Raw genomic sequence first — 10,000 nt, forward strand, 5'->3', positions numbered from 1 at the left:
CTCTTTGCTTTCACTCACAATTTGCTCTGAAGGGACGGATCATATAACATTCTTTTTTTCTTCTTCTATTTCAATAACACTCATTTGCTTTTTGATCTCCCGTTGATTCTTTGACTTCTCAATGGGAAAATGTCTACTGTCGAATTGACGCAGATTTGTAGCTAAGGTACTTGTGGACCTTGATTGTGAGAGCTCGCCGTAAGGTGTCGTCAGCCAGTTCGCTGTATCGAAATATTGGGAAGTAAATTTGGCTCTGTCTGTCTTCGGCACATGCGACTGTGATGTTACCGTGTGCTCCCCGTCAACGATATCCTTTTGAGAGGACTGTTGTATCACTTCTTCCTGATCTGAACTTTCCTCTGGATTGAGAAGGCCCTCGCTGCTTGGTGTTCTCTCCTTGTCGGATTCAGTAGGATATATAGTGATATCAGCAGAGTCTACACTTTCCTCCCCTGGATGTTCCGCCTGTTCATTTTGAATGACCTTCTCCTTTTGCCAGGTAAACTTTTTCGACATCAGCTTCCCACACGAGATACAGAACAGAAAGCTGAGAAGACACACGCCAGCACCTCCGCAAAACATGCAATTGAGGAATCGGGAACATTTTGAAGGCGGTTCTTCTTCATCTGAAGACTCTTCTGCGTCCTTGCCTTTTTCCTCTTTCTTGCCTCCTAGAGAAACAAAGGGCAGCCACCCTGCGTTGCCAAGGATCTGACATATCTGGATAAGGGTAGCGATGAAGGCCCAGGAGAGGGGGGCACCCGCAAGAACACCCACCACCACCTTCTGCTCTGGGGTCAGCAGTGGCTGCTCGGGCACCGCTAGAAGGACAGAGTCAGTAAGCTGAGATTTACGTGCAGGCACACCATGTGTGTACAATAAGATCAACCCTTACTCGACCTATCTTTACCAACCAAATGTGAATCACAATAACACCATCTGCTGCTCTAGCTGAACATTGAAGACAATGACAGTGTTATTCTCTGTGACCTCAACTCGACTCTAGCTGATCATTGAAGACAATGACAGTGTTATGCTCTGTGACCTCAACTCGACTCTAGCTGATCATTGAAGACAATGACAGTGTTATGCTCTGTGACCTCAACTCGACTCTAGCTGATCATTGAAGACAATGACAGTGTTATGCTCTGTGACCTCAACTCGGCTCTAGCTGACCATTGAAGACAATGACAGTGTTATGCTCTGTGACCTCAACTCGACTCTAGCTGACCATTGAAGACAGTGACAGTGTTATGCTCTGTGACCTCAACTCGACTCTAGCTGATCATTGAAGACAATGACAGTGTTATTCTCTGTGACCTCAACTCGACTCTAGCTGATCATTGAAGACAATGACAGTGTTATGCTCTGTGACCTCAACTCGACTCTACACCGCATGAGGTATCTATAAAAAAATGTAGTAAAGAGGAAACACATGCAGAGAAGTAGGTTAGCAAGTAAGTGAGTCAGTGAGTGAATAATCTAGGACGTATGTCAGTCAGGGCCTCAGTGAGTAAGTATATGACTAAGTATATAGGTGAGCAAATCAGTCAGTACTTAAGTAGGTAAGTAAGTAGGTAAGTAGGTAAGCAGGTAGGTAAACAAATGCATTACCACCGCAGTGGGCATGGTTAGTGTCCACAACAAATGCATTACCACCACAGTGGGCATGGTTAGTGTCCACAACAAATACATTACCACCACAGTGGGCATGGTTAGTGTCCACAACAAATGCATTACCACCGCAGTGGGCATGGTTAGTGTCCACAACAAATGCATTACCACCACAGTGGGCATGGTTAGTGTCCACAACAAATGCATTACCACCACAGTGGGCATGGTTAGTGTCCACAACAAATGCATTACCACCACAGTGGGCATGGTTAGTGTCCACAACAAATACATTACCACCACAGTGGGCATGGTTAGTGTCCACAACAAATGCATTACCACCACAGTGGGCATGGTTAGTGTCCACAACAAATGCATTACCACCACAGTGGGCATGGTTAGTGTCCACAACAAATGCATTACCACCACAGTGGGCATGGTTAGTGTCCACAACAAATACATTACCACCACAGTGGGCATGGTTAGTGTCCACAACAAATGCATTACCACCGCAGTGGGCATGGTTAGTGTCCACAACAAATGCTGTCAAATTGTTCCCCCAGCAATGTTGTTTTGAAATATTTCAGTCATAAAAAGAATTTACGCATGAAAAGCAACCTAAAGCTATAGAAGTTCAACCCGCTTTTAAAAACAATAACACTACGAACCGTATATCCGCCGATCTAAAATACATATGCGTTACACACCTCTGAGTCCTGGGATACCCGACGATCGATGTTAAGATGTATACCTAGCCATGGCGACCTGAACATCTAACGGAAGGAAAATATGCCAGCTATCCAAGACGAGGTGTGCAACATTTGTATCCCTTGATCAAGACGAGGTGTGCAACATGTGTATCCCTTGATCAAGACGAGGTGTGCAACATTTGTATCCCTTGATCAAGACGAGGTGTGCAACATGTGTATCCCTTGATCAAGACGAGGTGTGCAACATGTGTATCCCTTGATCAAGACGAGGTGTGCAACATGTGTATCCCATGATCAAGACGAGGTGTGCAACATGTGTATCCCTTGATCAAGACGAGGTGTGCAACATTTGTATCCCTTGATCAAGACGAGGTGTGCAACATGTGTATCCCTTGATTCAAGACGAGGTGTGCAACATGTGTATCCCTTGATCAAGACGAGGTGTGCAACATGTGTATCCCATGATCAAGACGAGGTGTGCAACATGTGTATCCCTTGATCAAGACGAGGTGTGCAACATTTGTATCCCTTGATCAAGACGAGGTGTGCAACATGTGTATCCCTTGATCAAGACGAGGTGTGCAACATGTGTATTCCTTGATAAAGACGAGGTGTGCAACATGTGTATCCCATGATCAAGACGAGGTGTGCAACATGTGTATCCCATGATCAAGACGAGGTGTGCAACATGTGTATCCCTTGATCAAGACGAGGTGTGCAACATGTGTATCCCTTGATCAAGACGAGGTGTGCAACATGTGTATCCCTTGATCAAGACGAGGTGTGCAACATGTGTATCCCTTGATCAAGACGAGGTGTGCAACATGTGTATCCCTTGATCAAGACGAGGTGTGCAACATTTGTATCCCTTGATCAAGACGAGGTGTGCAACATGTGTATCCCTTGATCAAGACGAGGTGTGCAACATTTGTATCTCTTGATCAAGACGAGGTGTGCAACATTTGTATCCCTTGATCAAGACGAGGTGTGCAGCATTTGTATCCCTTGATCAAGACGTTTTCATTCAGAAACGTATTGTTTCAACACAAACCTACTGGTGTCTGTGCTTCTCTCACCGAGACCTTCCACAAAACAATATTCATGCGCGAAGCTAGTTCTTTTCCCCGCATTAAGTATGCGTGACTGACAACGTACGACATGTACTTCGTCAACTAGAGATTCCCCCCCCCCCCCCCCGCCCCTTAGTTTTTGTTTCATTTCACTCAAAGATATGCTGTTTTTGAGTTTTATTTTTCGAATTCTTTGTCACAGATATGTTTTAATCGTTGTCTTAGTTGAGCAAGTGAACATTATATCCATTGAATGGCATTTGGTCACTTGTATTTAGAATATATTAAGGTTGTATCTAATCAAGAAGTTTTGAGTAAGGCGATGAATGGCGTTAGCAGTTGAATTCAAGGTGGTCTTACACAGTGATAAGCTGTTCGTGATACAAACAAGCATAACTGGAAAGTAACACTTCATTACAGGTGACACAAATGATAAGGGGTTATACTTATTTAGATACTGGAATCATACAATTTAATTAAGCTTACGAAGAAATTACGACAACACAACATATTGACTGTGTAACAATATCATTTACACACTTTAACACAATTGCAATACATATACAATTAAGTCGGAAATAAAAATCGATGTATACATCATAAGACAATGTCACACGCTTTCCTTCTTTGCCACTACTAAAGCAAACGTGTGCAAGATTGTATGTTACACGCTTTGGAGCATGTGCAAGAATGGATTAAAACTCGAAATCGTCCCTCCAAAAGCCCCAAAATGCACACACAACTTTTATTTCTCCTACTGTTATCGTTTCTTCTCTTTACAAATTATTCAACGCTGAGAATACTGAAAACGACATCCCAGACGACAGTACTGTTTCCATACGCGAATTTAGCTGCCCTTGGAAAGTGGCTCGCTCAGGAGGCCTGTTAGTCTAAAACTAGAAGGACAGAGTTCTGAACATAGATGACAAAGATCCCGGAAAGAACAAACATTTCGCGGATGCAGACACAGAAAGACGTCCTGAAAAATGCGATGCTTCAAATGATACAGACTGTGACGATGACTGTGACGTCGTTCACATATACTGAGACGTCATTCATAGTTGTTCGGTCACTTCCGTCAAAAAGTAGATCTCTCGACAATGGCTGCTCCTGTGTTTAGGTTTATCAAGCTTGAGTACGCAAAACGTGTTTGTTCTCTCCTCTGTTGAAGCTGTGAGACATAAATGCTATTCCGACTTGGTCGTGTGACAGAGATTTCTTCCACACTCGATTAGCTGATGTCTAACTCAGCCTGACGGCTTCGTTAGACAATCAACGTAATCTCGTGTGGAAGAAAACGTCTGTCACACGACCAAGTCTGAATAGCAGGTACTATAAGCTGTGACCTCACATTTAACAATGACATCATATTTTGATGAAATCAAAACTTGTTTCCTTGATAGCTCTGTGGATATTTTAAGTACCGTAAAATCCCTAGCATAAGCCCACCATCTAGCAAACGCCCACCCCCCACTTTGGGCCAAAAGTTGTGCACAGGGGTAACTACCTAGCAAACGCCCACCCTGCTTTTTTCAAAGAGACTATAGGCTCACTTTCACTAGGATTTGTGCAGACTGTTCTAAAAGTCATCTTTTCCCCCTTCTTTACCTTTTCGTGTTTCTTTCCTTTTTTCTTATTCTTTGTCCCCTCTCCTCACTCCCACCCATCGTTCATGTTTTTTCGAGTTTCTCTTCTCTTTTTTTCCCTAAGTTTGTGGGTTTTTCTTTCTCAGAAAGATTGGGCCTTTTGAAGACAAAATCCAAGTTCAGTTAACGTTTCATTTCCAAAGACGATCGTGTAATTTCTTCCCTGTACAGAAAGAAAGGGCTTCATTGGTGTTGACATTTCGACATTTCATCAAGTTTCTTTTTCCCGGAATTGTGTTGTTATTGCTTGTCCTTGCAAATGTCTGGCGATTTTCTTTTTACTTTATAAATTCATATGAATGACTATGCTCGGGTTGTTTTCAGAAGAGCCAGTCCTTTTCTCTCTCTCTCTCTCTCTCTCTCTCTCTCTCTCTCTCTCTCTCTCTCTCTCTCTCCGGCTCTCTCTCTCTCTCTCTTTCTCTTTCTCTCTCTCTCTCTCTCATGGTTGGCCTTCTTTGCCTCAAAGTCCTTTTTCTTTCTGTTTTCCTTCACTTCTACTAACACGACCTAACTTACATGCTTTCGGGGTTTGTATTCACTCAATTACACGGTTGAGCACAAAACTTACTTTGTGCAAAGGGGTCTATCCCTAGCAAACGCCCACCCCCCAATTTTGCCCTAAATCTGTGCACAGGGGGGGTGGGCTTATGCTAGGGATTTTACGGTATATAGTGATAAAACATTTCCACCAAACATTTTCATGCTATGAGCCTAAAGATGCAGTGCCTATACGTAAGTCGCACCATTGATAGCAATTATCTGTCTTTTTGTCGCAGAGTACAATATAAAAAGACAGGAGCTTCCCACAACTATCTCACAAAGTCCTAAAATTATATACTTTAAGTGTTGCCAGCCATGCGCCAACAGAACCTTTGTGCATTTTGTCAGTTTTAATCTCCCGTCAAAACGTAATTAGCATTTCCCGTGATGACGTTCTCTAGCTGGAGGTTGTGAGCCGCATGTCAAAATGGACCCACATACCATTCTTCACAACGTTCCTATGTAATCAAAATGGACCCACACACCATTCTTCACAACGTTCCTATGTAATCAAAATGGACCCACATACCATTCTTCACAACGTTCCTATGTAATCAAAATGGACCCACATACCATTCTTCACAACGTTCCTATGTAATCAAAATGGACCCACACACCATTCTTCACAACGTTCCTTTGTAATCAAAATGGACCCACACACCATTCTTCACAACGTTCCTATGTAATCAAAATGGACCCACATACCATACTTCACAACGTTCCTATGTAATCAAAATGGACCCACATACCATTCTTCACAACGTTCCTATGTGATGTTCCATGTTCCGGAGGATTTTGGAAGAGAAAGTTTAATATAGAAATTGATGAACGATCTTGGATAGTTGCCTATCAGTCAACACAAGAGACTAGATTAAGAGATTTACACTGGAAAATTATGCACAACATTTATCCGACCAACATTCTCCTGTGTAAAATGAAAGTAACGGAAACTAATAAATATAATTACTGTTGTGATGTAACTGATTTCATTGAACACTTCTTTTTTGAATGCCCGGTTGTATACAAACTCTGGAAGTTTATTGAATAATTTATTTTTCGTACTTTAGAAATTAAGATTGTTTTGAAAGTTAGTGATGTTTTATTTGGTATGCATTTTGTAATGGTGAAAAAGGCAACTATGTATAAATTAAACCACATTATCTTAATCGGAAAGATTGTCGTTAGTATATATAAAAAAACGAATTCGTTTTTACCGTTGGAAAGTATTTTTGATAGGCAGTTACAGATAAGAAACATTTTTGTGTGAGTGTTCGAAGAACAAAACGTTAAAAAAAATTAGCTTGTTGTACTCAATAAGTTGTATTTAATTCATTGTATGAGATATTGTTAATTGTTGTTATTTATTTGAATAAAATTGTTTGAAAAAAATATTGACTCACGTGCACATACCATTCTTCACAACGTTCCTTTGTAATCAAAATGGACCCACATACCATTCTTCACAACGTTCCTATGTAATCGAAATGGACCCACATACAATTCTTCACAACGTTCCTATGTAATCAAAATGGACCCACATACCATTCTTCACAACGTTCCTATGTAATCGAAATGGACCCACATACAATTCTTCACAACGTTCCTATGTAATCAAAATGGACCCACATACCATTCTTCACAACGTTCCTATGTAATCAAAATGGACCCACATACCATTCTTCACAACGTTCCTATGTAATCAAAATGGACCCACATACCATTCTTCACAACGTTCCTATGTAATCAAAATGGACCCACAAACCTTTCTTCACAACGTCCCTATGTAATCAAAATGGACCCACATACCATTCTTCACAACGTTCCTTTGTAATCAAAATAGACCCACATACCATTCTTCACAACGTCCCTATGTAATCAAAATGGACCCACATACCATTCTTCACAACGTTCCTTTGTAATCAAAATAGACCCACATACCATTCTTCACAACGTCCCTATGTAATCAAAATGGACCCACATACCATTCTTCACAACGTTCTTATGTAATCAAAATGGACCCACATGCCATTCTTCACAACGTCCCTATGTAATCAAAATGGACCCACATACCATTCTTCACAACGTTCCTATGTAATCAAAATGGACCCACATACCATTCTTCACAACGTTCCTATGTAATCAAAATGGACCCACATACCATTCTTCACAACGTCCCTATGTAATCAAAATGGACCCACATACCATTCTTCACAACGTTCCTATGTAATCAAAATGGACCCACATACCATTCTTCACAACGTCCCTATGTAATCAAAATGGACCCACATACCATTCTTCACAACGTTCTTATGTAATCAAAATGGACCCACATACCATTCTTCACAACGTTCCTATGTAATCAAACACAGTGGCTTGTACAGTGACCAAGGTAGAACAAATCCTCCCTCTCTCGCCTAATAGACTATCAGGTAGACTTTTGACGTAATTAGTTCACAGGCGAGACATCATGTGAGCCTAGTTGAGGACGACTCTTCCCTGACCGGAGGCAGACCAAAATTAATTCGTTAAACAATTTGCAGTTTTTGACTCCTTGGATGAAAGGTAGTGAAACTCAGTTTTTTTTTTAACAAACGGATATCTATCTGGGGCATAACTAAAAGCCTAAGGGGTTTCGTGAACCTGAACGTGACAGGTTCAGTCACTTTAAAGTTTAACGACAACATGAAACATTTGTTTTATGTCTGAAGATACCCAAAACCAAGCTACAAGTGCGTGACATGTGGGGGCTCTAGTTTACATACCATCAGAGAAAATGTTAATGTCACGTTTTTTTCGAACTGAACATGACCCTGCTGTGACCCAAAGTGGGGTCATGTCGGTAGATCACCAAACTCTAGGAGTGTGCAACGTTTCAAAGTTCTGGCTTCAAAAACATATGAGATAACCTCAACGTTGAGTGTTGTGTCTACGCCCAGCACGCCTGATTACTCAGGTAAGTCAAATATGTCAAAGTAGACACCTGCACTGTGTAAGACCACCCCCCCTCCAAGACACACACATACACACACATACACACAAACACACACACACACACACATACACACACACATACACCGTACACACACAAACACACACACACACACACACACACACACACACACACACACACACAAACATACACGTACTCTTCGCGTGACAAATACAGGCTGACATTCTCTGGTTTCTGAAATGTCAGATTAGCATCAGTAAGAAACAGGGTTTTTTTTTACGTCAACAATTTAAACTTAACGACCTTGATGATTGGGCCTTATTTTCTAACTTCATAACTTAGTTAATCAAAAATACATCGTCAACATCCACAAGATAGTCCCGGCCTATTACGTATCGAAAAGAATCGCAGAGCGTAATGACTCTTTCATTAACTGCCCGGTTCCGTCGTCGCATCCAGATATACATAAGACCCACACGATCACGTTAAGCCCAGCCTTGCAAGACAACTCTGGTCTGGGTGGCTGAGTGGTAACGCACTTGCGCTCGGAAGCGAGAGGTTGCGAGTTCGACCCTGGGTTAGCAATTGTCTCCCCCCTTTCCTAACCTAGGTGGTGGGTTCAAGTGCTAGTCTTTCGGATGAGACGATAAACCGAGGTCCCACGATTGACAATAGGGTCTTTCCTGGCAAAATTGTATAGGCGTATATAAAAATGTCCACCAAAATACCCGTGTGACCTGGAATAATAGGCCGTGAAAGGTGGATGCAGCGCCTATAGGCAGTCGATCTACTGGCCGATGTGAATGCGTGACATATTGTGTAAAAAATTCCATCTCACACGGCATTATTAGGTAACATGCGCCTTGAGTCGCCTTGTCTGGTGAGATACGTGCGCGATATAAATCCTCGTAAATAAAAAAAAAAAATAAACTCCCGTCAGGTCCAACACAGTTCACACAATTTCCGATTTAGTCACACAAACAAATGTTAGATTGTTACATTGTATCTCCTGTTTGGTTTGAACATTTCGATCGTCTTTTCCACACAATGTCGATGTTGTGAACATCATTGTTCAGATTGTTTGACTTTGCTCAAGTTATTGTATTCTCTCTTCTGGAAGTTCCAACGTTCAAAGTGGTGTCATCTAGGTCATAAGGTAAGTGTAAATGATTCACTGGAGAAATAATGGAAGAAGGTTTGACAATGTCATAAAACTGTATTTCAACACCTCGCGCACCCTGTATTGTCATTTAAACTCAGATATACTGCATCCTACAATATGTGTGAAGTTAAATATATATGCTACGAAAAGCTATCAACAACAAAATCAGTCCAAAACTGAATTATTGACTGTCTCTACTAGAAGACAACCGGAAACATTGCCGCTAAAATTTGGCGAAGAGATATTAATTGAAACCACTGTTCATAAACATTTGGGTGTGTATCTGCAAAATGACTGTAAATGGAATCATC

General features: G+C 41.5%; 1 protein-coding gene across 1 annotated transcript in view; it reads left to right on the forward strand.

Moving 5' to 3' along the window:
• LOC138979097 (putative uncharacterized protein DDB_G0282133) overlaps positions 1 to 825 on the forward strand; it is a 2,113-nt gene extending 1,288 nt beyond the window's left edge. Inside the window, exon 3 of the mRNA XM_070351908.1 lies at positions 676 to 825. Coding sequence (XP_070208009.1) covers positions 676 to 825 — 150 coding nt within the window. The remainder of the gene's footprint in view (positions 1 to 675) is intronic.
• Positions 826 to 10,000: the final 9,175 nt, after the last annotated feature.

This window comes from Littorina saxatilis, linkage group LG10 (assembly GCF_037325665.1).
Source record: "Littorina saxatilis isolate snail1 linkage group LG10, US_GU_Lsax_2.0, whole genome shotgun sequence".
NCBI classification, from domain to species: Eukaryota; Metazoa; Mollusca; class Gastropoda; order Littorinimorpha; family Littorinidae; genus Littorina; species Littorina saxatilis.